General features: G+C 36.2%; 10 protein-coding genes across 12 annotated transcripts; all 10 read left to right on the top strand.

The window, feature by feature from the left end:
* Window positions 1-1,839: 1,839 nt before the first annotated feature.
* Window positions 1,840-7,287, top strand: LOC149709994 (cilia- and flagella- associated protein 210-like). 2 transcript variants are annotated; one of them, XM_089855988.1, is made up of 9 exons: window positions 1,840-2,557; window positions 2,639-3,331; window positions 4,208-4,381; window positions 4,634-4,839; window positions 4,905-5,115; window positions 5,355-5,440; window positions 5,501-5,678; window positions 5,919-6,083; window positions 6,812-7,287. In XM_089855988.1, exons 2-9 carry the CDS (start codon window positions 3,158-3,160, stop codon window positions 7,028-7,030), a joined length of 1,413 nt encoding a protein of 470 aa, XP_089712114.1. In that variant the 5' UTR covers window positions 1,840-2,557; window positions 2,639-3,157; the 3' UTR covers window positions 7,031-7,287. The 2 variants fall into 2 exon arrangements, with proteins under 2 accessions (XP_089712114.1, XP_089712113.1); XM_089855987.1 differs by having other exon boundaries at window positions 1,840-3,331.
* Window positions 7,288-7,771: 484 nt separating this feature from the next.
* Window positions 7,772-10,068, top strand: LOC149709993 (indolethylamine N-methyltransferase-like). 2 transcript variants are annotated; one of them, XM_089858613.1, is made up of 4 exons: window positions 7,772-7,893; window positions 8,483-8,595; window positions 8,662-8,875; window positions 9,253-10,068. In XM_089858613.1, coding segments are annotated over exons 1-4 (789 nt in total). In that variant the 5' UTR covers window positions 7,772-7,891; the 3' UTR covers window positions 9,713-10,068. The 2 variants fall into 2 exon arrangements, with proteins under 2 accessions (XP_089714739.1, XP_089714738.1); XM_089858612.1 differs by having other exon boundaries at window positions 7,850-8,138.
* A 146-nt stretch (window positions 10,069-10,214) lies between these two features.
* Window positions 10,215-11,688, top strand: LOC149709992 (nicotinamide N-methyltransferase-like). Its single transcript, XM_089858607.1, has 3 exons — window positions 10,215-10,851; window positions 10,911-11,124; window positions 11,194-11,688. The coding sequence occupies exons 1-3, from the start codon at window positions 10,692-10,694 to the stop codon at window positions 11,651-11,653; spliced, it is 834 nt and encodes a 277-aa protein (XP_089714733.1). The 5' UTR covers window positions 10,215-10,691; the 3' UTR covers window positions 11,654-11,688.
* A 1,087-nt stretch (window positions 11,689-12,775) lies between these two features.
* On the top strand, window positions 12,776-14,618 carry LOC149709991 (phenylethanolamine N-methyltransferase-like). The gene is made up of 3 exons (XM_089858614.1): window positions 12,776-13,022; window positions 13,089-13,302; window positions 13,878-14,618. The coding sequence occupies exons 1-3, from the start codon at window positions 12,899-12,901 to the stop codon at window positions 14,323-14,325; spliced, it is 786 nt and encodes a 261-aa protein (XP_089714740.1). The 5' UTR covers window positions 12,776-12,898; the 3' UTR covers window positions 14,326-14,618.
* Window positions 14,619-14,925: 307 nt separating this feature from the next.
* LOC149709990 (nicotinamide N-methyltransferase-like) lies at window positions 14,926-16,433 on the top strand. Its single transcript, XM_089858608.1, has 3 exons — window positions 14,926-15,106; window positions 15,210-15,423; window positions 15,770-16,433. The coding sequence occupies exons 1-3, from the start codon at window positions 14,962-14,964 to the stop codon at window positions 16,227-16,229; spliced, it is 819 nt and encodes a 272-aa protein (XP_089714734.1). The 5' UTR covers window positions 14,926-14,961; the 3' UTR covers window positions 16,230-16,433.
* A 155-nt stretch (window positions 16,434-16,588) lies between these two features.
* On the top strand, window positions 16,589-18,352 carry LOC149709989 (nicotinamide N-methyltransferase-like). Its single transcript, XM_089858615.1, has 3 exons — window positions 16,589-17,241; window positions 17,316-17,529; window positions 17,588-18,352. Exons 1-3 carry the CDS (start codon window positions 17,118-17,120, stop codon window positions 18,033-18,035), a joined length of 786 nt encoding a protein of 261 aa, XP_089714741.1. The 5' UTR covers window positions 16,589-17,117; the 3' UTR covers window positions 18,036-18,352.
* An 85-nt stretch (window positions 18,353-18,437) lies between these two features.
* On the top strand, window positions 18,438-20,252 carry LOC149709988 (nicotinamide N-methyltransferase-like). The gene is made up of 3 exons (XM_089858606.1): window positions 18,438-19,345; window positions 19,416-19,629; window positions 19,695-20,252. The coding sequence occupies exons 1-3, from the start codon at window positions 19,183-19,185 to the stop codon at window positions 20,176-20,178; spliced, it is 861 nt and encodes a 286-aa protein (XP_089714732.1). The 5' UTR covers window positions 18,438-19,182; the 3' UTR covers window positions 20,179-20,252.
* A 35-nt stretch (window positions 20,253-20,287) lies between these two features.
* LOC149709987 (nicotinamide N-methyltransferase-like) lies at window positions 20,288-22,054 on the top strand. The gene is made up of 3 exons (XM_089858611.1): window positions 20,288-21,070; window positions 21,125-21,338; window positions 21,408-22,054. The coding sequence occupies exons 1-3, from the start codon at window positions 20,914-20,916 to the stop codon at window positions 21,850-21,852; spliced, it is 816 nt and encodes a 271-aa protein (XP_089714737.1). The 5' UTR covers window positions 20,288-20,913; the 3' UTR covers window positions 21,853-22,054.
* A 207-nt stretch (window positions 22,055-22,261) lies between these two features.
* Window positions 22,262-24,026, top strand: LOC149709986 (nicotinamide N-methyltransferase-like). The gene is made up of 3 exons (XM_089858610.1): window positions 22,262-23,178; window positions 23,239-23,452; window positions 23,522-24,026. The coding sequence occupies exons 1-3, from the start codon at window positions 23,019-23,021 to the stop codon at window positions 23,964-23,966; spliced, it is 819 nt and encodes a 272-aa protein (XP_089714736.1). The 5' UTR covers window positions 22,262-23,018; the 3' UTR covers window positions 23,967-24,026.
* A 946-nt stretch (window positions 24,027-24,972) lies between these two features.
* Window positions 24,973-26,504, top strand: LOC149709985 (nicotinamide N-methyltransferase-like). The gene is made up of 3 exons (XM_089858622.1): window positions 24,973-25,218; window positions 25,668-25,881; window positions 25,964-26,504. The coding sequence occupies exons 1-3, from the start codon at window positions 25,074-25,076 to the stop codon at window positions 26,424-26,426; spliced, it is 822 nt and encodes a 273-aa protein (XP_089714748.1). The 5' UTR covers window positions 24,973-25,073; the 3' UTR covers window positions 26,427-26,504.
* The last annotated feature ends 765 nt before the right edge of the window (window positions 26,505-27,269 follow it).

Here is a 27,269-nt window from a genome sequence, read left to right as displayed (position 1 = left end):
CTAAATCAAACTTCACTTAAATTAAATTGAAAACTTTGTAGAAATCGAAATAAATTTAATAATAATAAAAAAAAACTGTAATGTCGCAAATAAAAAAAATTATAATCCAGTTGAATGAACAAAAATAATAGAATTACGGTAATCAAAATTTCACGAACAATTTTTGAAATTATGATGATTTCCTAACTAAAATCAAAAAGGCAAGATAATCCTTAAAACCAAAACATCTTTCCTGCTGAAAATAAAATAATCGTTTTAACACTGTCTCGCGCGAGTTCGCTAAACTTCAGAAATCAAATTATAATATATATATAATTTTTTTTTTATATTCGCAATATAAAAACTTGAAATGAAACTCTACCGGTCTAATGTCAAAAACTTTTACAATACGTAACAGTTCGGAGGTGTGCGTTTCAAACCACCTCCATACACTATCTGAGGCGAATCCACTCTAAGATCGGAGACTGTGAAGACCAAACAAAACACCACCACGGTGCAGCCAGCCAGCGACCACGCGCACCACCAAATACTCGGGTTTAAACTTTAGTAGAGGGAATTTTTAATTTATTTTTTTTTTTTGTTTTATTTTAAATTCGAGCACCACTCTAAGAGAGGTATAGCAGTGGGTATAGTAAAACAAGAGACCGGCTACGGTATTATTACGCTTATATTATCCGGCAGGTGTCGTCTAGTCGAATAGGGCCGGGGTCTATAACCTAAAGGCTGGCTGATCGTCGTTGTTGCTGTGTGTTGTCTATGTATTATTTTATAACGTGGTTGGAGAACGAAACGAACGACCTTCTCATGGGATGGCCCAACCTTAAAAAGCAACTTCTTTCTTTTTTTGTGTTAAACGAGACTCAATTTCTTTTACTGGTTTTTTAATGGATTTAAATTTCGTAAACGGTGACGTCATTTAATGTTAATATTAATAAAAATACATCCCGAGGGTTAATTATTTAGATGGTGCATGCGGATGGCAAGGTCAAGTATGTTTTTCAAGGTCAATACGAAGACAGCGTTGCCTACCATAAAAGTTTCATTTATAATGTCAATTTCCATGATTTTGTCCAGTTTTTCACTGATTATTTAGTGTAATTTTTAGCTTAGTTCATTTTAGGCTAAAAGTAGGCCTATATTATTATTATCTTTATAAATCAACTCTTCGGTTATGTCTACACAGAGTAGGTAATTAGTTTGAATATAAGTTCATAATATATGTTCCTCCATAAGTTTGTCACTGGTAACTTAGAAACTGGAGCTTGTCATGAAGCGAATGAGGTAGGTCATAGATTCTAGGTAAAGCGATGATTGCCTGGTGAGGTGCTACTGTCAAAGGCTTAGTAATGCAGACTAAATAGGAGCTAGATGGAAGTCCTGCAAAATTAACCACCGAGTGTGGGACTTCAATTCTCGCTTGTCGTTCTGCTAGAACTAGCTCTAGCATAACGAACTTGTATAGGTAGTCTCATACTTATGGTAGGAACATATCTTATAGACTTATGACTGAACTAATACCCGTAAAAACATTATTAATGACTTAATTACCTTAAGTAGCTCTAAATCAACATAGAAACGGTACTAATATTAAACAATAATAATCGTTAAAACTTCAATATCTCAAAAAGGTGCTAGGCTTAGTATAAATAAAATTAAAAAATTCTAAAAATAATCTTAATCGTTAATTTGAATGCAATAACTGTATTTTAATCCATCAGTATCAGCTAGGGAGGGGCGAGGCGTTGCCTACGGAATTCTTATTACGTAGGCAACGGGCGAGGGGTTCCGCTTGGTCTTGATGTCGGGGTCTAAAATTGGGCTAAAGGATCAAATATTTCCAAGCAAAGAAAAATAATGAATAAATTAATTTCATTTTAAAATTTTACCATGCGGAAAAATTGAGACAGAGAAATTTTTTTATTTATTTCTTAAAGACCACACCACCAACTGAACTGACAACCGTCGCGCGGCTAGAAATTTTACAGAAAACTTTATAAAAATAATTTAAACAATTTTATTTTATAATTTTTTTCAAGAGCAGTGTCTGAGAACCGGTTTATAATACCATACATGCTAAACAGAAGAAGTCTTTATTGTCTTTTTTAAGGTTAGAGATACATTCTGCAGAAAAGGGCGGGAATAAGAGTGGAAGATCCCGGGCAGAATACAAAAGGATTTCTTATATAACGTGCTAAGCATGAAATTAAATCCAAAAAATGCCAAATGCGTAACTTGGCAAAAAGCTATTATGTCAGAAGATGACCCCCCTCCCTCCAGCCGGGCCGCCAAAATGGGAAAGGCCTAAGCTGTTCTTGAAAATAGAATATAACAAAAAAAATTTCATTGGTTTGATCCCGTTTCCACGAGGCGTAAATTCCAATTAACTTAATTCACTTAAATATTTAATCTGAAATTATTAGAAGTTACATTTTAACTCGCTTCAACGTATTCGATTGACTTGCCTAACTTTGAAATGTCATAGCTCTGGTTTTATAAGTGCTACGTGGAAATCATTACTTCATAACGGCGGAAATTAATAAAGTAAAACTATATACAGGTTTGAATTATTTATGATATGAAGATACTCCCACTTTTGTACCAAGAAACCATAAGTTCATAATATATGTTCCATTATAAGTTTGTCACTGGTAATACAAACTGGAGCTTGTCATGAAGAGAATGAGGTAGGTCATAGATTCAAGGTAAAGCGAGGGAGGCCTGGAGAGGCGCTGCTGTCAAATTTGGGCTTAGTAATGCAGACTAAATAGGAGTTAGATGGAAGTCCTGCAAAATTAACCACCGAGTGTAGGACTTCAATTCTCGCTTGTCGTTCTCCTTCGAACTAGCTCGAGCTGTAAGTCTCTAGAGTAGCATTACGAAGTATAGGAAGAGTCATACTTACAAAACATATCTAATAACCTTATAGAATAACTGCCTCGGAACTACGACAATTTCTCTACGACCACATACTCCATATACCTAATCTATAAAGTCACTTCATTGTAGAGGAACTCAGTCTCTAGAAACAGAGCGTTTCATACAATTTTAATCAATATTTCTCTACCCCCAAAGCCCTCTAGAAAATATAATAATGGCGTCCGGTCGGTTTTTACCTTAAGTTAACGGTTAATTCTAGCTCTATAAATTTAGCGTTACAATGTCGAAAAAGGGTATGATTTTAGATGGAAACGAATACCAACGTCTTTTAAAATATAGTAACGGTTCCGCTTTCGATATTCGTGATAATCATGACCAGTTAATCAAACAAGATTTAAAGGAACGCTTTGACAGGTCCCAAAAGGCCACTAGGGACTGGCCTGACACAAAAGAGGCGAGTATTTATTTAGTTTTATTATCGTATAACCAACCTGGGGTCCGCTCGTTATGAATTAATGTACAGTTTAATGAGTTCGGACCCTGACAAGAGGATGGGCGTCGTATTTACTTTATTTTGTGTGACTTACTGTTTGTAGGAATAGAAATAATATTTCTAACGTTATTTTGAGTATCAGTGATTAGTTTTGCTACATTGTTTTCATTTCGATAGACAAAGTTATATTTTTTTTTTCGTTTGACCTTAGTGAACATTTGTTTAATCGTGTTTAGTCAGCTGTCATTGAGGGTTTAATTTGTATAATTATACTATTATTGTCACGTATTATTATACGTGAATGCCTAAAGACCAACGTTAATTATTTAAATTATTTGTTAATATTACCTAAAGGCGATAACTGAAAGTATTTCTTAAGAAGTGATATCTAGTTTATTAGGGAGAAGGTATAAGATGACTAAGTATTCGCGCGCCATAGTCCCAGTCCCCTTTTAAAAATACAAGGGGGGGACGTAAAAGGAGGCCGGCCTATTTCTGCTCTCCTCAGTCGGAAATTACGTAATTTTCGTCTTTCGCGTCACTCTGACGTGAGTTTTCAGAACCAATAAGGATTCTGGTTGTAATTAAGAGGCGGGGATTAACCTCGGACCTACTATACGTTTGGACTAGAGATAAAGCTGGAAATATGGCGAATTTATGCCTTCTCCCTAATAAACTAGATATCACTTCTTGGTATAGCTTTAGAGCGATATTTGGTATAAAGTTTCCATTGAGAAAGTGGAATTTATTATACGTATAGCCATAAGTTAATTATGCATTATTAACTTATGGTATAGCTTACGTTTAATAAATACTGTATTATTTCTTAAAACACAGAATATACGACAACGGCGTATTGCTAACAGAGAATCAATAAGAAACGTCGAAGAAGAACAAAAAGTCGCTTTAGATCTTGAAGAAGAGGAATACCAATCAACGAAAAGGGCCGAAGCAATCGCCAGAGCTAAAGAACATTTTCGAAATCAAAACGAAAGAGTTAGAAAATTAAATGTAAGATTGATTGTAAATTATGCCTTGAGTTTTTAGCCACACCGTATATACCGTGGACTATTAGTTTGACCCGGTGTGTAGAAGATGCTGTAGAAGAAGCTGTAGTAGAAGATGATGTTTTGTTCGTTATTTTTAAATAGGCCTATTACTTCGCAGAACCACTAGCTGGCTAGCTGTATCTTCAATAAAAGTTTTATCAAAGTTTTTTATTATTATTATTTCTAAAATGAATTTATTTATTACTAAATTTAGAGTGCCTTAGCGTTGAGCCGATGTCTACGAGAACGTGAAGAACAGGTGAAAACTAAACTTTTAAAAGAACGGGAAAACAACGGAGTCGACGATGAATATTACCATCAAATTATATCCGATAACGCCAAATTTCTCGAAGAAAATATTAGAAAAGAACGAGACAAAAGGGAACGATATTTGGAAATTGAGAGAGATCTAAAGAAACAGTAAAAATTAATTCTTTAATATACAATAACATATTCTCAATTATCGTAAACTTTTCCTTTGCCAGAATGGAACTGAAACAAAACGAACGTCTACGCGAACGTGAAGACGAATTAAAAATAGCCGAGAAACTTCGATTGGAAGACGAAATGTTTGTGGAGAAATTACGAATTCAATTAAGAGAGGAAAATGATAAGAAACGTGGATATCGAAAACTCAGCGCCAAAACTCGAGATGAAGCCGAAAGTACAAATCAACTGGAACTAAAATTACAAAAAGTATATAATGCTTACCAGGAATGCATACAGCCTTAATAGGAATCATAGTGTAGTTATGACCCGCCTCTTTTTTCATACCCCCGTCCCGTAGAAGGGGGTCCGGGACTTTGACGCGCGCCCAAATTACTCTATTCTCCATTCCTACTTCTAAAATTAAATCTATCACTGCTTATAATTATAAATAAGTGCATAAATAGTTACTTTAAAATAAGTTAATAAATTAATTTCCTAACACTTAGGAAGAAGAAGAGAATATACAAAAATACGAGATGAAGAAAGCTGAAGAGTTACGTAGAAGATTAGATATTTTGGAACAAGAAAAGAGGTAATACACGAATTAATTAAACTAAAGTTCTAAATATTGAAATAACAAACACCTATAAAGACAAAAAGAGGAATTAACGCAACGTGTTAGCCAAGCGTACGCAAAATTAATCAATGAACGCGAGGAAAAATATCAAAAAATGATAATGGACAGAGAAAAATCGAACTTAAAGCGAAATGAAATCAGTAAAGCCAAGAAAATCGGCAAAGACGAAATCATCGAACATTACCGAATGAAAGTAAGTTACATTTTCGATAGACCTTTCTGAAACACCCTGTATACTTTTCGGTAACCCGAGCTAAATTTAGGATTGCTTCTGAGGTTGTTTTTCTATTATTTACCTTTAATGGTACATACATGATTACAATTTGAAATTATCTTAAATTATTATTTTATGCTAGCCTCAGATTTGGAATAAATAAATAAACGAGAAAAGAAAACAAATTTAACCCGAATTATTTTATTTAAATTCGTTTAGGTTGACGAAAGGGAAAGGTTAAACAGAGAAGCCGAAATCAGAAAAAAAGAGGATAGAAAGAAAATAGATAAAGCTTTAGAAATTTTCGAGGAAGAATGTCGAGCGAGAACTCTAGAAAGATGTCGTAAAAACCGAACCAATCAAGAGCACATTTTACGTCAAATGGTTAGTGTCTCTTTAATCACGAGTATGCCTTCAAACCTTGAAGGAGAGAGAGGGATGGAGTGGAACCCCCATACCTATAACGTTGCCTCTATACCCCCACCTACGGAACGGCACCGAAGTCCTCCCGGCATCTTCAGCGTTTAGACAGGGATAAGGGAGTCAGATGGATTGGAAATGATGATGGGCGACCTACGGCACCATATCTCTCCCAGTGTACCTCGCGCACGCCCCTACCCTTCCGTAGGCGATTGCTAAGTGCTGCCGCGTAGCGCCATTTTATTTGAATGAGAACTAGCTTCTATTTTTGAGATAGAGGGAGCGTCCTTTACAATTTCGTCCGGCACGACCCTACCTAACCGCTGGGAATGATGGGAGGACTATGGTGCCGTAGGTGGGGGTACAAAGGCAACGCTTAAGGTATGGGGGTTTCCACTCCATTACTCTCTCCTTCAAGGTTTAGATAGGATCGTATACAGTAGGAAAACGTAAAGGACGCCCCCTCTGTCTTAAAAATAGAAGCTAGTTCTAATACAAATACAATGGCGGTAGACGGCATACCTTAACAATCGCCTACTGAAGGGTAGGGGCGTGCGCAACTTGGTACACTGGGAGAGAAGTTACGGACCGGTGCCTCAGATCATCACCCATCATCATTACCACACCATCTTATCTCATTTCTCCCTCTTCAAACTTGACATAATTTTATAAACAATTATGACAATTTATAGGAAGAAAAGCGTCAACGTGAGGAACACGAGAAATTAGAAAATTTGAGATACGAAAAAGAAATGATAAACAAACTACAAGATGAAGAGAAAGAATTTGAAGAGTACGCCAAAAAGCTCGTAAGGGAAGCCGCATCCCAGGGGAATGTTATTTATCCCATACTTAAAACGGTTGCCAAAGAAACGTCCCGTCCCACCAGCGCCAGGGTTTGGATACCTTGATTATTAAACAGCAAGAATTCGTATAAATTTAACAAGAACATCTCATAACTTTTATCGATTGAATTCTTGTCAATAGTGATAGTTTTACGCAGTGTTATTTAAATTTAAATTACTTTGGGGTGTTTAAAATTAACTATAGGGCAAAGTATAACGTAGTCACGTGTTTTACCTATCTGAAAAGATGTCACCTATGCAAATAAGTTTGAAATGTTTAAAATAATAAATTATGATTCACTGTTAAAAGTTTTGAAACGTTAGTTGGAGTCATTTCTTTTATAAATAAATAAATAAATAAATAAATAATCAGGTAGCCCAGCCAGAGAATTTCAATTTCTTATAGGAAAAATAGGAATTTTTTTATAGGATTTTATAGGAGAAAAAAACCATGTGTTTATATAGGAAAATATAGGACTAAAAAATGCGCATATATAATACTATTTTGGCTTAACTATGTAGAAACAAATCGCTAAAAATATAGCACCTTGAATCAAGAAATTATAGGATAATATATTACAGGTTCAAAAATATAGGATTTTATAGGAATTACAGGACCACTGGGCTCCCCGAATAAATAATTTTCCAACAGCGCAATGAAGTTTGGTGTGTGACTAATCGGCATTACGAACCTAGTACAATTGAAGAAATCTTTTTGCAATCTTGAAAGCGAGTGAAAGTCTACTGACTACTGTATATTCATCGATTTTACGTTTCATTCAACTACGCTTTTCAATATTGTACATCGGATTTCGCCCTAACACGTCACACGTGTCGAAGTTCAGCACTTCAAACTTACAACACGGTTTCAGAGTTCAGAACTAAAAGATTATATCTACGAGTTATCTACAATAGAAGTTCGAAAATATGTGAGTCGATCTTTGAACCAAATTATTTTACTAATTCAAGCTAATTAGGGCTATAGATGACGAAACGAAGTTCGGGAGCAGTAAGATATAAAATTCGATATTTCTATAAAATTAAATTGGTTTCCTTGAAACCGCATTACATCGCGAGTAGATCATCCCATTAAATATTGCTTCAAGGTGGCAGTTGCTAGGAGCCAACGGAAATTCACTATTTCAAAATTGTCGAAATACTTTAAACAGCTGATGTAATTAAACCTTAATATTATTCTAATGAAAATTTTCCATTTTTTTATAGTTAACCTTAATGCTATAGAGTTTACTTTACAAATAAAACATTAAAAAAAGTAATAAAAATCATTAAATAACCATTTTTATTTCGATTAGGAAACTAAATAATAAAAATGATAATTAGTTTCTTCACAAAAGTTTAATCAGTTGACATATAAGTTATTTAACTTGTCCGCTATAGAGAAAAACAAAAGCTTTTCAAAGCCAGTTAGACATTGTCTTGAACAGATCACGGTTTAAGTAGCTTAAAAATTTGTTAAAACATGTCTAAACTAATTAAATCCTTTGACGACTCTATTAGGGAAAAATACGACAAGATATTTGATTCTAAATACTTCTTGAAAACCTATTTCTCCGAAATTCTCCCACCAGAAGAATTTACTCTTCGAAAATTACAAGATCTTTTTACTCGTGGTAGGTCAGTAAATTAATTAATTAATTCTCAACTTTAAATATTGAAAAATAAACTTGGGGATGAAGGGATTCTGAAGGGTTCCATAAAACGATGCATCGACATTGGTTGCGGACCGGTTGTCCATCGTTTGAGCGCCGCCAGTAAAGTCTGCGAGACTTTAGTCTACAGCGATTTTAGTTCGAATAATATCAATTTGGTACAAGATTGGATAAACGGTTTAATATCCGACCAGGTTCTTATAAATATGTTCAAGTTTTGCGCCCAATTGGAAGGTTTCGAGTAAGTTAGACAGGGATAGATTTAATTTTAGAAGTAGGAATGGAGAACAGAGTAATATCTGGGCGCGCGTCAAAGTCCCGGACCCCCTTCCACGGGACGAGAGAGGGGGGTATGAAAGAAGAGGCGGTGGGTCATAGCGACAGAGATAAAAGGGAATTACGTATTTTTCGCCGTCCCCGCCAGCAACGTCATCAAAACGTATAGTTTAAGTGAGCCAATATAAGATAATTTAAACATTTCGTTAAGTGTTGGAGGGAGGGGCTCTATACTGGGCTATGAGTCGGAATAACTGAAGTAAATACTAACCGTTCTCCATTCCTACTTCTAAAATTAAATCATAATTAAGAAAATTCATACCAAATTCAATATATTTAAAGTGACCTGGATAAAGGGGCAATCAAAATTCAAAATCGAATCATATCGAAACGTCCCTCGGTTTTCCATATAAACGTTTTGGACCCGAAACCTCTTGGTCAAGTTGACCTCGAACCCTTTGACGTTGCTTTCAGCGGAGCGTGTTTGATATGCGCCTGCGATAGCTACGAGTCTTACGTCATGGCGGTCAAGAATATCGCCACTCTCATCCGAGATGACGGCTATTTGATCCTTAAAGAGTATTTGGGAGGAAGTTACTACAAAGTGAACGGTGTTGAATTTCCCGCTTTAACCGTATCAGGGGATATGGTCGAGAAAGCCCTAACCGAAGGAGGATTCAAGGTGTTGGAAAGTCAGGTCATTGAACATAGTGTAATAAAACGAAAGGTTATTAGCGATAAACAACTCAATGATGCCACAGGAAGTTGTTTTGTTTTGGCTCAAAAACGATCAGATGTATAGAGAAATTATTGTCTTCCATGAATACATACAGCCACTAGGAATAATTGTGCCCCATACCTCCCATGTTAATTTCTACGCGGGTTTTGTGGGTATTCCGGGCTTGAGAACTTACTACCCCTCACGCCTCATAATTCTGATGGTGTCTTTCTACCTGTGATTTAATTGGTTGGTACTGTAACAACGCCTCAGCAGGTAGCGAGATAGACTATTCACGAGGTAAAATTCGTCATACATCATGATTAGTCTAGCTTTTCCCTACAAAATCCGCTTAGATACGTTGACCCAATGGCTCTACAATTATTCCAGCAGCTGTATGTATTGCTATGTCTACAAAATAAAGTTATTTAACATACGAACGTTGTGCAATTTTCTTATGTAAACATTCGTTTTTAAAATTTAAATGACGTGCATTTCGACGGAAAGTAGGGGGCGGTATGATTGAAGGAACACGGTCTTGGCGTGTTGGAGCTATAGTAGAAAACTACTAGATTTGCCTCAAATAGCTAAACCACTCTGTGCGCAAAATACAATACCACGATTCCCACTCAAAATTTTGAGTTTTGCAATATAGGCCTATAAGTAATTTATTCCAAAACATGCTAAACTCGTTAAGTAATCCTTAAATGAAACTTCTTTTAAGCCTATAGGCACTAAACATCGAATTACGAAATTTGAAAAAAATCACTTTAGGGTGAAAACTAGACTTCCACTTAACTAATTGTACATACGTTGCTGCAGTCTTGAAAGAAAAGAATTATCATTTATTACGCAAAATTCTAAATGAAATGTAATTACAGTAACCCCATTACTATGATTGATTGGCTATTGCCGTTACAGGATTAACGCGTCATTTATTTTTTTTAATCACGACCCAACACCACTGACATTAGGAGTTAAGTACTTTAGAGATTGTGGCTGCAAAACGATAAACGTACTTAAGTATTCGCGAACTCAACAACTCGAGTTTAAGATTTATAACATGGCTAATATACTTAAGCAAGCAAAGCCCATTGACGACGCTATTAGAGATCAGTACGAGCAAAAATTCGACCCAAAATTCTATTTGAAAACGTATTTCAAAGATGTTCATCCATTGGAAGAATTTACTATCAGAAAATTGCACGATATTTTTACTACAGGTGAGTTCTTCCTACGTTAAAAACGGTAAAATTTTGCTATAATTAAACGGGCAATGCAGGCGCATTAGATGGTCATATTAAGCGATGCATTGATATTGGTTGCGGACCAGTTGTCCATCGACTAAGCGCCCCCAGTAAGATCTGCGAGACTTTGGTCTACAGCGATTTTAGTTCAAATAATCTCAAATTCGTACAAGATTGGTTAAAAGGTTCAGATTCCGACGTGAGACTTGAAAAAATGTTCAAGTTTTGCGCCCAATTGGAAGGTTTCGAGTACGTATAGCCCAATATCAATTAATATTCATTTGCTAATTTATTAAAATAAATTATATTATGTTTAAGTGACCTTGAGAAAGGCGCCATAGAAATTCAAAATCGTATCAAATCTAAAACTCCATCAGTACATCGAATAAATGTGTTGGAGCCTCAACACCTTGATCAACTTGACCTTCAACCCTTTGACGTGGCTTTTAGCGGGGCGTGTTTAGAAGGAGCCTGCGATACCTACGAGTCTTACGTCACAGCGGTCAAGAACGTCGCCACTCTCATCCGAGATGATGGCTATTTGATACTCAAGGGATATTTGAGAGGCACTTTTTACAGAGTCAATGATTTGGAATTTCCATGTTTAACTCTATCAGAGAATATGGTCAAAACAGCTCTGAATGAAGGAGGGTTTAAAGTATTGGAATTTGACGTAATTAATGGTGCGGCAAAGATTCAAATGAAAATTAATGGTAAACAATGCAATAATAGCGATGGAAGTTTCTTTGTATTGGCTCGTAAAGAACGCCATGTTTAATTAAAATATTTTTAATTGACTTTAAAATATCATAATTATTATTATTAATTCAACTTCTGACTACAGATGATTTGCGTGTTTGATTCATACACGGTTTTAATTGTCGATGGATCAAGCACTGATCAGTTTTAAGCGAGGGGTCGGTCATTCATGAAATCCCGTACGCTACCCGTGAAATCCAATTTAAGAAATCCGAAATCAATGCTGATTTCGAAATCAAATAAGAAAATCCGAAATCAGCAACGAAATCACAAAATCAGTAAAGAAATCATAAAATCAGTAAAAAAATCACAAAATCAACAAAGAAATCACGAAATCAGAAGCGAAATCACAAAATCAGAAGCAAAATCAGTAAAGAAATCGTGAAATCCATTACAAAATTCACGAAATCCAAAATCAAAAGAAATCACAAAATCCGACGAAATTAGGCGGAAATATCTCAAAATCCGAGGAAATCAAGGAAAATATCGCAAAATCCAAGAAAATCAAGGGAAATATCGCAAAATCAGTCGAAATCACGGTAAAAATAGCAAAATCCGACGGAATCACGGGAAAAGTCTCAAAATTCGACGAAATCCATTGGATTTTATCGAATTCTGAAATCAAACAAATTCCAACGAAATCAAACAAAATCCGATGAAATCAAATGAAATCCGACGAAATCCGATGAAATCAAATGAAATCCGACGAAATCCGATGAAATCAAATGAAATCCGACGAAATCCGAAGAAATCAAATTGGATTTCGAAATCCCGTACACTTTTTCCTAAACGTCCGACCCCTCGGTTTTAAGTGTTATAATAGCCGTTGAGAACTTTGATTTTTGCCCCAAATTCAAAAGGAGTTTTAGATAAAATTCTGGATCTAAAAAAGACTTCAATAATTCAATACTTTGGACACACAGATAATAACTGCACATGGTCATCTGAGCGGCTTAGAACGTGCTAAAAACATTCCGAGAAAAAAGTTATTCACTCTGAATATTACAGTTTTTCCAAGAATCTCAAACATTACAACGACAATTGTTTGCCTTTTTTAGTGGTATTCCATAGTTATCTTCTTGATAGTAAAAAAAAAATAAAAAAGGTTGCATTTTGAAAGTCAATTTAAGAAAACGATTCTTGACATCTAGTTTCATTTACTCCTTGAAGGCCTCATCGTGTTTGGCCTCTCGGGCGGTGGAATTTCAAGTCGTAAAACTATTTTAAAGTTTATTTAGAAACTAAACTTAATCCAAACTAAACCATGGCTGATGCTGGACCATACGAGAACGATTTCGACTTTAAACACTATTTGAAAACGTATTACAGCGAGCTTCATCCGATTGAAGAAATCACTTTAAGAAAATTGGAAGAAATTTTCTCTCAAGGTAAATTTGATTAAAAAGTAGTTCAATTAATATTTTACAAAATTCGGACTTCACATATGCGTGCAGGGACATTAAAGGGTCGCATAGAACGATGCATTGACATTGGTTGCGGACCAACTGTCCATCGACTAAGCGCCCCCAGTAAGGTCTGCGAGACTTTAGTCTACAGCGATTATGGCTCGGGCAACCGAAAATTCGTAAAAGATTGGCTAGGGGGTTTGGAGTCAGACGAGAGACTTGACAAAATGTTCAGGGTTTGCGCCCAATTGGAAGGTTTCGAGTAAGTATGACCTGCCAATCAATATTAATCAGGTAATAAACCATTCCATAGACTATGGCTCACAGATGGCCTGACAACATTGCACGAAGTTAAAACTGATTAAATGGAGGGATTCTATAGTACCTTTTATAGACCATTTCGATGTAACTAACTAAGAGGCAAAGACACGGTTGTAAAACTCCCCCTTCCGTCTCGCTTTTTGGCGCCTGCGCTGTAGTCTTTTTGTTTCATGAGAGTGCGCAGAGACGTATGGCAATGTATCAAACCCCTTGTACGTCCCGATACTGAGGGTTGCCTACCCTCTTTTTTACGTCGAAAAGGTCTATTCCAGTAGAGGGGCAAAGTCACCTTCTTGGGTTATATTCCTCACGCCAAGAAGTACCACTAGAGGCAGTGCGAGTTAGCTAGCCTCCCGCACGTGCAGTGAACTACGTCTGGCGTTGCCCCTAGGCGCCAGTAAAATGACCAAAGATGGCGACCTCCCACCCCTGTGTGTTGCTTTCTCAGCAAGCAATTAGTGTAATGGGATTTAGTTAATTCCTCAATTAACTTTTAAATTTAAATTAAATTTTAAGGGACGTTGAAGAAGGCGCCATCGTAATTCAAAACCGTATCAAATCTAAATGTTCAGCCGTCCTTCCAATAAATGTCTTGGAACCCAAGCCATTCGGACGTCTCAATCCTGAACCCTTTGACGTGGCTTTTAGCGCGGCCTGTTTGGAGGTTGCCTGTGATAGTTACGAGTCTTACGTGGCAGGTCTAAGAAACATCGCGACTATTATCCGACCAGGGGGTTATTTGATATTGAAGGGATATTTGGATGATAATTACTACACCGTCAACAAGGTGACATATCCAGTTTTAAACTTTACGGAGGACATGCTTAAAAAAGCTATTGCCGAAGGAGGATTTAATATCTTGGATATTGAGGTAATTGAACATAAGAACGTAAAACAGGTAGCTGCCTATAATGATAACAGTGATGTTAAGGGTAGTTTTTGCGCTGTAGCTCAGAAAGTTTAAATAAGGAAGTATTTTAATTTGTTTATGTTCTTATTCTTAATTAGTTTTAAATCTAACTGATTGGAATGTACAATTCGTATTTTTAATTAGTTCAAATCAATTTAATTTAATTAGATAGACAATTGAGTAAAGTCATAAATGTTTAAACCTGTCTTGTGAAATGTGAAATTCGAACGAATGTATGAATCAAGTTAATTTTATTTTGGAAATTTCTTGTGAAATGTATGCTCGAGTATTTGAAGTGATTAAACATTGTTTGTATAAGTAATAAATGAGGAATTTAAATATCTTAATGACTTGTAATCAATTTAATCAATTGTTTGCCGAACTAAATTTATCCTTTTAATAAATGTCTATAGTTAGTTCAGAAAGAAAATGTTTACAAGTGAAAATAGCAACGTAAGTGGTATGGAATCAAATAAAATTATCGAAAAATCCAAAGTTTGACTATGTTGGAATTTTGCTTTCAAGCTGCTAATCGATAAATGTTTCAAAATATGCCACGTGCTCATTGCGAGCGAAGATTATTTCTAAAGTACATGTAGATAAACTTCAACCCTCCTCGAATGTGTATTGGTCTTCGTCTTAAAGATACTCGACGTTGAGTTCCATTTGAACTTAGTTTCAAAACTATTAATGTTAAAGAAAGCTTTAAACATGACTGCTAGGGAAGAGTACTACCGAAAATTCGACTTGGAAGTCTTCTTGAAACAATTTTACACCGATATTCACCCTATTGAAGAACTAACTCTACTAAAATTGCAAGATATTTTTACCGATGGTATATATAAGTCAATCACATGATTGACAATTATGTTTTCCAAAATCTTTCAATATCAACTAATAATTTTTCGAATAAAAACTTATTTCTTCTTTTGATGCAGGAACGCTAAAAGGCCCAATTAAACGATGCATAGACATCGGTTGCGGACCAACAGTCCATCGACTGAGCGCGGCCAGTAAGGTCTGTGATACTTTAGTTTACAGCGATTATTGTCCGGACAACATTAAGTTCGTACAAGATTGGTTGAAGGATGCGGAATGCGGACTGGCACTTCAAAATATGTTCAAACTTTGCGCCAAATTGGAAGGTTTCACGTAAGGCAGTAGATACTTATTTATAGTTAATACCAGGAATGCATACAATTACTAGGAATCATTGTGTTGCTAGCTTTTTGAACCCAACGTATCTAGGTGGATTTTGTGGGAAGAGCTAGCTTGTATGACGAAATTTACCTCTCAAATAGCCTAACTCACACCTGAGCTCGTGTTGCTACCAACCAATGAAATCGCAGTTACAAAAACCTCAGAATAATGAGGCCCGGCCCACAAAACTCGCCTAGAAATTAACATGGGTTATATGGATGCACAATGATTCTAATTAGCTATATGTATTCCTGTTAACACCACTAACTCTTAAATTAAAACTAAATTTTAAATTAAGTGACATTGAAAAAGGAGCGACTGAAATTCAAAATCGCATCAAATCAAAATGTTCAGCCGTCGTTCCAATAAACATAATGAAACCTCAACCTCTTGGACAACTGAACTTTGAACCATTTGACGTCGCATTCAGCGCGGCCTGTTTGGAGATAGCGTGCGATAGTTACGAATCTTACGTCGCAGCGGTCAAGAACGTGGCCACTTTAGTTCGACCCGGGGGCTACTTGATCTTCAAGGGATATTTTGGAAGCACTTTCTATCGAGTTAACGAAGTCGATATTCCAGTTTACAGACAATCAGAGGAGAATCTTATGAAAGGTCTGGCTGAAGGAGGACTGAAGGTGTTGGACATGCACGTTCTTGACCATGCTGCTATATATCAACCCGCTCCTTATATCGACAACAGTAATACCACGGGAAGTTACTTTGTTTTGACGAAAAAACCGTATATACTGGGTTAAGGCTTGGGAAAAAACTTAAAAAAGGGTACCAATGTTTTAATTGTGAATTAGTTTAAATCATTACTAAATTAACTCAGCAAAGTTTAAGCGATTAAATGATCCGCGCCTAAATTAGGAATGTAATTCATGCCATCTATACTCCACTTATTACGTAATTATGTATTAATTTAATAAATTTAAACAAATCATCTTGTATCCTTTTAAGGCATTTGTATAACGTTTCCAAGAAATTTATCAAAATCTCTGATGAGGTAGTTCCATAAGTTTGTCACTGGTTACTGATAGCTTTCATGAAGTGAGGTAGGTCATAGATTCTCGTAAAGTGAGGTGCTGACTGCTGTACGTCAAAGACTTAGTACATTCTAAATATGAAGATGGACTGCAAAGGCGAGCGTAGTCAATTCTCGCCGATTCTCGCTTCCGTCGTTCTCGAACTAGCTCTCAGTAGGTCTCTAGCATTACGAAGTATAGATAGTGTCATACTTATGGAACATATTTTATAAACTTATGGTATACAGTATAAGGTTTCTTGTTTAAAGAAGACAAATCCTTAAAATGATCAAATTCAGTTCTGAAAAGCAAGGGTATAAATAACAAGAGCAACTCAAGGTCACATAGTCTCTTAGTGACTTGGTAACAAGGAAAATTCTTGTGGAAATAGTGGGATTTCTATGGTGGAAGTTTGGTAGAAGTTTGGTAGAATACAAGCCATTCGAAGTTAAATCTGTATTAGAGATATATGTCGATAATAATTTTATTACGTTTATCTGAATTTATGTTTCAATCTGCGCGATATAATAAAATGTTATTGGAAGAAGATTTTAGTCTTATGCAAGATAGAATTTCTTTTAAAATTAAATTTAATCGACTCAAGTTTAAGTTCTAATTATGGCTGCTAGGGAACGGTACTACAAAGAATTCGACTCGAAATTCATCTTGAAGAACTATTACACCGAAATTCATCCGATTGAAGAAATAACGCTAAGAAAATTACACAACATTTTTAATGACGGTAAGTCAATCAGTTGATTATTAAGGACGATATAAGCAACTAAAATTAAAATTTCATGTTTAAATTTGATGCAGGAACCTTGAAAGGTTCCATTAAAAGATGCATCGATATTGGTTGTGGACCAAGTGTCCATCATTTGAGCGCAGCCAGTAAGGTCTGCGAGACTTTAGTCTACAGCGATTTGAGTTCAAATAATCTCAGGTTTGTTCAAGATTGGTTAGAAGGTTCAGACTCCGACGAGAGACTTCAACATATGTTCAAGTTTTGCGCCCAATTAGAAGGTTTCGAGTAAGTAAGTAAATAAATACTCATACCAATAACTATTAAAACTAAATTTCAATTTAAGTGACCTTGATAAAGGGGCAACTGAAATTCAAAATCGCATCAAATCAAAATGTCCATCCGTTGTTCCAATAAACGTAATGAAACCTGAACCCCTTGGTCAACTGGACTTTGAACCCTTTGACGTGGCTTTCAGTGGGGCGTGTTTGGAATCGGCCTGCGATAGTTACGAATCTTACGTCACGGCGGTCAAGAACGTGGCTACTTTAATTCGACCCGGGGGTTATTTGAACTGCAAGGGGTATTTTGGGAGCACTTTCTATCGAGTTAACGGCGTCGAAATTCCAGTTTACCCCCAATCAGAGCATAATCTTAAGAAAGGTTTGGCTGAAGGTGGATTGAAAGTGTTGGACATCCACGTTCTTGACCATGCTGTTATAAAACAACCCGCTTCTTTTATAAATAACAGTAATATCACCGGAACTTTCTACGTTTTGACTCAAAAACTATAAATTACAAATCTTACAGTACAAAAAAAAATACAATTTTACACTAATTATCAAAAAATATTTAAATTGAATTCGATATAATGTATGTTGAAGGAGGGTGGTAGGACCCAAGTGCACTTCGCAAATTTAATTAAGGGGTCATCCATAAAACTCTACAATCATAAAATGTCACAGTTGTTACCTATTTGGAACATCATTTAATGTTAAATATGAATTAGTTTAAGTCATTGTTAAGTTTTAAAGCGATTAACCCAGTTAGAGATATTTTATAGTTTAATATTTTAATTTAATAAACATAAAACTTATATGTTCATCAAGTTCATGATGGTTGAGATAATCAAGTTGACGTTTCGAGCGATTACTATTTTGTGTTCATACCTATTCCTTCCTCTTGTCTACTGTATAGGGCTCGCTTGAACGTCATACTAAGACTTAATATGTTACTTACACGATAAAGGTAAAACCACTAGGCTAAACCTGGTTAGTGTTTAAAGGCCGACTTCCATCGAAAAGGGTTCTTACGAACTGAAAACCGTGCATCGAGAGTAACAATGGAGCGACCGTGCCGATTTTAGAATCCCCGCTGGACAAAATTTTGAGGGGTTCTTACGAACTGAAAACCTTGATACGGGGGTTCTTACGAACTGAAGATAAACAATAGATATTTTCCTTCAGAGGGTCGTAAAAATCGGGAATAAAATATTTAAGAGACTTTCTATTGTTTATCTTCAGTTCGTAAGAACCCGCATAGCAAGGTTTTCAGTTCGTAAGAACCCCTCCAAATTTTGCCCCAGTGGGGACTCCAAAATTCGCACGGTCGCTCTATTGTTAAGAATCGATGCACGGTCTTCAGTTCGTAAGAACCCTTTTCGGTGGAAGTCGGCCTTTTTAAACAGCTTGCAATTACAAGGCTCACTCGTCCATAGAAAGCGAAAACTCACTTCCGCTTGGAAATTCCCCCCAATTCCACTAACTTAACGTAAAAGCCACGCCGCCCGACTGCACGCTCCAAGGTTATCACAAGTACATAAGACCCTCCTCCACTATACAACTATCGATTATTCCAATGTCAAAATTAGAAGCGCTTAAGAGTTAGCCTTGAAAGGTTGCAGTACAAAACAAGAAATATCTAAAGGTTCAAAATAAAAACATGTCTGATGAAAACAACGTCCCAAAACCCGCAATTGATGACGCGGTTAGGGAACAGTACGACAAGGAATTTGACTCGGAATTCTACTTGAAATCGTATTTCAACGAAGTTTACTTTGTGGAAGAAACGGCTCTTCGAAAATTGCTAGATATTTTTACTCAAGGTAATTAATTAGTCAATCGGCAATTTACTTTCAAAATTAATTAAATTAAATTAAACGGGGAATGCACTAGGGACATTAAAAGGTCCTTTAAAACGATGCATCGATATTGGTTGCGGACCAATTGTCCATCGAATGAGTGCCCCCAGTAAGGTCTGCGATTCCATTGTGTACAGCGATTTTAGTTCAAATAATCGCAAGTTGGTACAAGATTGGATAAACGGCCCGGTACCCAACACGGAGCATGGAAACGTGTTCAAATTTTGCGCCAAATTAGAAGGTTTTGAGTAAGTATACTGCTGTAATATAAATGGGGTAATTTTAATTAACTAAACCACAATTAAATTTACAGTGACCTTGAAAAAGGCGCGATAGGTATTGAAACTCGTATAAAATCGAAAAATCCGGTTGTATGGCCAATAAATGTGTTGGAGCCCGAACCCCTTGGTCAAGTTCATTTCGAACCATTTGACGTTGCGTTTAGCGGTGCGTGTTTGGAGTCTGCCTGCGATAATTGCGAGTCTTTCAAAGCGGCCATCAAAAACATTGCCACAATTATCCGAGATGGCGGGTACTTAATCTTGAAGGGGTTTTTAGGATGTACTTTCTACGTTGTCAACGATATCAAATTTCCATGTCTAAGCTTATCAGTGGATATGATTAAAAATGCTCTAGATGAAGGGGGTTTTAAGGTCCTTGGTGATATGGATGGCGGTGAACTAGTTGATGAAGAAACGCGCGAATTACTGAAAGCCAATATAAATATAGTACAAGAAAATCAAATAAGTGATTGTACCGGCTGTTTCTTTGTGTTGGCTCAAAAAATTATGAAATAAATTGTATTGTACCATAATAAACCATTTTTTTTAAAAATGTAAATAATTATTAAATAAAAGCTAATCTTAATTAAGTTACCGTCTATTTATAATAATAACATAAGCTTATAAGATACGTTCCATAAGTATGACACTACGTATACTTCGTAATGCTAGAGACTTACTGAAAACTAGCGAGAATTGAATACACTCGTTTGTGCAGTTCATCTTCCTATTCAGTCTGCATTACTAAGCCTTTGACAGCGCCTCACCAGGGTGACAAGACGTCGCTTTACCTCGAATCTATGACCCACGCCACTTCATGACAAGCTCTCAGTTACCAGTGACAAACTTATGGAGAATATCTAATGAACATCATACGTTTGAGAAGGTTAAGACGCGTGGTAAAAACTCTTTCATTCAATTATAACACGACGCCAATCCATTAACGGAAAAAGGCTTGGTACAGACTATATAAGTTAAAATAACCAGATGCCAAGATTGTACAAAAAGAAATTGATCAAGGCTCTCAAGGCTCTGTTCAGACTATCAGATACTGTACGATTATGCAAGAAATGGCAAAAATTATATATATAGTCAAAAAGGGTGTGAACGTCTCAATATGGTGGCCTTCACTGATTGCCAACAAGATGATAAGACTTCATACTGCCTTTAATTCAATTTCGCCTTAAGTAGTCTTACGTTCTCCCTCTTCATTTAAAGGAGTTACTAGCATCGCAGTTGTAAACTTAAGATATGTCTGAAATAAAGGTGACTAAACCAATTGATGACGTAGTTAGAGAACAGTACGACAAAGTTTTCGACTCGAAATCATACTTGAGTACATTTTACGGCGAAATTCATCCAGGGGAAGAAATTGCCCTTAGAAAATTACATGATGCTTTTACTAATGGTAATTAATTTTATGTTTTTAACTACCCTAATCTAACTTTATCTCGGTAAATAGGGACATTGAAAGGTCCTTTGAAACGATGCATCGACATTGGTTGCGGACCGGTTGTCCATCGCTTGAGCGCCCCCAGTAAGGTCTGCGAGACTTTAGTCTACAGCGACTTTAGTTCAAATAATCTCAAGTTGGTACAAGATTGGTTGAAAGGTACGGTCTCCGACCCGGGAGTTGTAAATAGCTTCAAATTATGCGCCCAAGTGGAAGGCTTCGAGTAAGTAGTCAAATCAATAAATATTCATAGATTATTTTAATAATCTTGGGCACGTTTTTAAACTCGTAGTGACCTTGAAAAAGGCGCGATTGAAATTCAAAATCGTATCAAATCTAAAAATCCAGCAGTAAAGCATATTAATGTCTTGGTACCCCAACCTCTTGGTCAACTTGACCAACCCTTTGACGTGGCTTTTAGTGGGGCGTGTTTGGAGGGAGCCTGTGATACCTACGAGTCTTACGTCGCAGCTATCAAGAACGTAGCCACTCTCATCCGAGATGATGGCTATTTGATCCTTAAAGGGTATTTGGGGGCTAGTTTCTACAAGGTCAATGAAGTCGAATTTCCTTCTTTAATCGTATCAGTGGATATTGTGAAAAAAGCTCTGAATGAAGGAGGTTTCAAAGTACTGGAAATTGGCGTGATTGACGAAGAACTCACAGACCAAATAGTTGGTGGCGTTTATGTCGCTAACAGCACCGGAATTTTCTTTGCTTTGGCTCAAAAATCATGAGATGTACATACATAATAGTTAAAAAGAAATATTAAACTATTTCTAAAACCTACGAAAGTATTGCCTCATTTCCCATGTTGTTCTCGAAATAAGACTAAAGTTCCAAGTCAGCTGGCCCTGGGTTCAAACCCTGGCAATATTAAATTAGTTAAGAAACGAATCTGGAACAAGTACGCTTAAAAGTTAAAACTGATTCCATGGTAAATCGTATGGTAACATAAAGATGCTATTGATGTTGGTATCGTTGACTTTAGAGATTTTTCAATTACTTGACGATTTAAAGCAAGAAACGGCTCCATTTTTACCCCTAGCATTCTGGCTAATCAACTTCTGGATACGAACTTCACCTTGCCAAGGCAGGAACCAATCAGACCTAATTAATGCGTTTGGTCCCATGGGTTCCTACCTTTGGCTAAACTAGCCTTTACCAAGCACTTAGTCACGATTTAGTAGAAAAGTCATCTTTAAGGGGCACCTACGTAGCCGCCCTTTGCCTTAAGATATCTATCTTCGATATTTCACTAATAAATTATGATGCTCAAGGACATATTCCGACTATCATATTCTTCTAGACAAAAAATGTAACAATTTCGATAGTTACGTCTCAATTAGATGACCTTCATCAGAGATTATTAACTGTAATTGATTGTATGACAGAATCAAGGGCAAATAGAACTAACTATATGTGAAGAACTAAGGTAGATGAAAGCCTTACGTGGTGTTCACCATGACTCCAAACCTCGCTATCACTTCACATTGTTCTGGTTTCGATCAATCAGCACCCAACTTTATTAACACGTTTTATTTCCTCTCCCAAAGAAAATAATTTGGCATTTGACTTTAACTTAGCTGTGAAAGCATCGTTCAGAATAGAAAAAGTACCGTTAGGGTGACAGGCCATATGCACTAAAAGGGCTCTGTTCACATTAACACTTAACAGACGATATCTATAAAAACTTCCGTGGGAAATATTAAATAGACACGGGTGTGAACGTCTCAATATTCCGACCTTGACAGATTGATAAAAGTAACATACAGATTTTATTACAGATAATAAGAGGGGCCCCCCATACTTCCACTCTCGAAAACTAGTCGTACTGTGAATTTCGCCGCAAGTAGTCTTCCTTGCAACCCAGAAGCACTGCCAGCAGTTGTAAACTAATAACATGGCTGATAAACCTAACAAACCAAAACCAATTGACGACGCTGTTAGAGAACAGTACGACAAAGAATTTGACTCGAAATTCTACTTAAATACATTTTACGGCGAGAGCCACCCGTCGGAAGAAGCTGCTCTTAGAAAATTACAAGATGTTTTCAGTAAAGGTATCAATTACTTCATAAATGTTCAATTACCCTAGTCTAATCAGTTATATCGATAAATAGGAATATTAAAAGGTCCTATTAAACGATGCATCGACATTGGTTGCGGCCCAATTGTTCATCGATTGAGCGCCCCCAGTAAGGTCTGCGAGACTTTAGTCTACAGTGACTTCAGTTCAAACAATCTCAAGTTGGTACAAGATTGGTTGAAAGGTACGATCTCCGATCCGGGAGTTGTAAACATGTTCAAATTATGCGCCCAAGTGGAAGGCTTCGAGTACGTAATCAAATTGATTAATATTCATGGATTAATTTAATAACCTTGGACACGTTTTTAAACTCGTAGTGACCTTGAAAAAGGGGCAATTGAAATTCAAAATCGTATCAAATCTAAAAGTCCAGCGGTGAAGCATATTAATATCTTGGTATCCCAACCTCTTGGTCAACTTGACCAACCCTTTGACGTGGCTTTTAGCGGGGCGTGTTTTGAGGGCGCCTGTGATAGCTACGAGTCTTACGCCGCAGCGGTCAAGAACGTGGCCACTCTCATCCGAGATGATGGCTATTTGATACTTAAGGGATATTTGGAGGGTACATTCTACAGAGTCAATGATGTCGAATTTCCTTGTTTAAATCTAACAGTGGATATGGTGAAAAAAGCTATGAAAGAAGGAGGTTTCAAAGTACTGGAAATTGACGTGATTGACGAAGACGTCGAGGAACAAGTAGTCGGTGACGTAGAGTACAGTAATTGCACCGGAAGCTTCTTCGCTTTGGTTCAAAAATCATAAGCGATGTAAATGGTTAAAAAATAAAACGTTTCTAAAATTAAAACAGTTGATTGACCTTGATATGTTATAATCTTCTTTGCTCGTGCAGTTGTTTATTTTATCGATAGGGATAAGATCCACCATAAGTTACCATAAGTTTATAAGATATGTTCCATAAGTTCGTCACTGGTTACAAACTGGAGCTTGTCATGAAGTGAATGAGGTAGGTCATAGATTCGAGGTAAAGCGACGCCTGCCGCCTGGTGAGGCGCTGTCAAAGGCTTAGTAATGCAGACTAAATAGGAGCTAGATGGAAGTCCTGCAAAATTAACCACCGAGTGTAGCCTGCAATTCATGCTTGTTGTTCTCGAACTAGCTCGAGCTGTAAGTCTCTAGCATACGAAGTATAGGTAGTGTCATACTTATGGAACATATCTTATAAACATATGATCTACGCTAATATACCCAGAACAAATAAAATAACAATTCCATATTTTTAACTTTCTTGAAAATTGAACTACTTTCATGCTATGAAGTTTTAGGAGTAATTTTAAAAATTAAATTAGTAACTAAATAATCGTTACTTATATACGATATTCACAAATTCGGCTATTTTACACGAGAAGCCATTTATTTTAATGTCATTAGCAGACTCGATAATTAACAGCATCGATTATAATTAACGATTTTACTAATGACATACAAATCGCTTGTTGATTGTGTAACATAACCAAATTTGTAAATGATAACGCGGAAATTCTTGCGAGATAAATTTTTCTGAATACAATTTAGAGATAATACAATAAACAAAAAGATAATTATATGAAACGAAGCGTTTATACTATTATAAACGATTAATTAACATAGTCAATTCATGTCAAAATTAGTTTTGGGTCATGGCAACTGTTCAACTCTCTCATAAACTCTCTCACACACACACCCTATCTAGGCTATCTGATATCTTATCCCAAACATTTGATGGTCTGATTCAAAGCTCAATTTTTATTTTTTTTCCCATTGATACGTTAAACCCCATACTGATTAAAAAAATGTAAACTCATTTTTGGAAAGAACAAAAACTTAGCTCTCTTTGCATAGGAAACTCTTAATTTAAGAGAGTCTACAATCATGGAGTCGAAACCAATAGACGATATTGTTAGGGCAAAATATCATACGCAGTTCGATGCCCAATTTTATTTGGAAAATTATTTCAGAGAAGTTTACCCATCCGAGAAATTTACGCTAACGAAACTACAAGAAACCTTCGCTCAAGGTAAACCCAATATTCTAAATAGTACATAAGTACATCATAAGTTCGTAAGATATGTTCCATAAGTTTGTCACTGGTTACAAACTGGAGCATGTCATGAAGTGAATGAGGTAGGTCATAGATTCGAGGTAAAGCGACGCCTGGTGAGGCGCTGCTGTCAAAGGCTTAGTAATGCAGACTAAATAGGACCTAGATGGAAGTCCTGCATGCAAAATTAACCACCGAGTGTAAGACTTCAATTCTCGCTTGTCGTTCTCGATCTGTAAGTCTCTAGCATTACGAAGTATAGGTAGTGTCATACTTTTACCGAACATATCTTATAAACTTATGGTGCAATACAATCAGGTCTTAATGCTTCAAGTATATACCCTCAAATTTCCTGACATTTTACTATTTTCAAACTATGAGTGAAAAACGATCACACTTGGTCTAATTAACTATCACCATTTTAGGCAAACTGAAAGGTCCGTTACGTAGATGCATCGATATTGGTAGCGGACCCGTAATTCACAGACTGACAGCTGCTAGTAAAGTCTGTGACACTTTAGTGTACAGCGATTTCAGCGCAAATAACCGTGAACTTGTCGAAGATTGGTTACTAAACCCAGTTCCCCATCCCAGACATCATCATTTATTTCAGTACTGCGCGAAATTAGAGGGATTCGAGTAAGACTTGGCGAATTTTAGTCCCACCCTAAATATTTAAATTACACTAATTATGCTTTTAAATTAATGAAATTCTTTCTAGGGATCTCGAAAAAGGTGCCATAGAAATTGAAGAAAGGATCAAATCAAAAGTTGACGGTGTTTTATCCGTTAACGTTTTAAATGCTCAACCTATTGGAGAAGTTGAACAACTGTACGATGTAGCATTCACTGGAGCGTGTTTAGAATCTGCTTGTGATTCCTACGATTCTTACGTCCAAGCGGTCAAAAATATAGGGTCAATTTTGCGAACGGGAGGTTATCTACTCATCAAAGGCTACTTAAACGGAGATTTCTACAATGTTAACGACACAGAGTTTCCATGTTTAAATCAGAACATCGACATGGTCAAGAAGGGGTTGTCTGAAGGGGGATATCGCGTAATTGAAATGGAAGAAGTTGATAAAGAAAACAGGGAACCGGAAGACCCGATACAATTCGATGTTGATAACAAAGGTTACAGTAATTGTACAAGCTGCTTTTTCGCAATAGCCCAAAAATTGTAATTTACAGTAGGCGGATTTTGTACAAAATGTTCGCGATAATTCGACCAATAAAAATTATTAAATTGAAAATAAAATGTACTTACGACTTTATCACTGCTTCCACGAATTTCGAAGCCAGTTTACCCAGGAAGGGTCAGGATGTCTGGTCCAAGGCTTAGCATTTCCAGAATGAAACCACGTGGTGGTACCTCAAAGTTATTTACACATTTTCCGGTAATAAATTTCATAAAATTTGTAATTAAGCGCGTTTATTAATAATTAACATTAACTTTAACATGTAAATTAAAGCGTAAAATCCGTGAAAAATTACTTTGAGTACTTCGCAACGCGGCTCAGATGCAGCGCGCAATTTCATCTTTCCGACTTTTCAAAAAGCGGCCTTTTCAGGAAATGTGATTGGCTGATACAAATAAATTTGCATAATATATTCTGCCTATGAACGTCCGTTATTAAAGGCGGGAAAAACCAAATTTATATCTTCTCATACCGCATCTTTCTATTTTAAACTGAGAAATTAAATAAAATTTATAAAAGAAAGAACTAGGCATATTTAAATAAATTTTAAAGTAGAACCTATAGATTCTATTACCATTATTAAAACAAATACCTTTCCTCCAAAAACACCGCAATAAAGAAATCAATTTTAGTTTTGTCTCAAAAGTTGAATAGATAATAAACAATCTTAAACTATGAATAGGCATAAATTAAACCAATTTCCATCCATCGTAAAGAGAATTTGGGAATACGACAAAATACAAAACCTAAAACAATTGATCATTAATTTTAATCCCCTAAGGCCTACTTTTCAAGGTTAAAACAATTAGGGAAAGATTAAAAGATAAA

Source organism: Phalangium opilio, unplaced genomic scaffold (genome assembly GCF_054372755.1).
Source record: "Phalangium opilio isolate 3A_F unplaced genomic scaffold, DU_Popi_V2 ptg000011l_1, whole genome shotgun sequence".
NCBI lineage: Eukaryota > Metazoa > Arthropoda > Arachnida > Opiliones > Phalangiidae > Phalangium > Phalangium opilio.
This window is presented reverse-complemented; position numbering and strand designations above follow the sequence as displayed.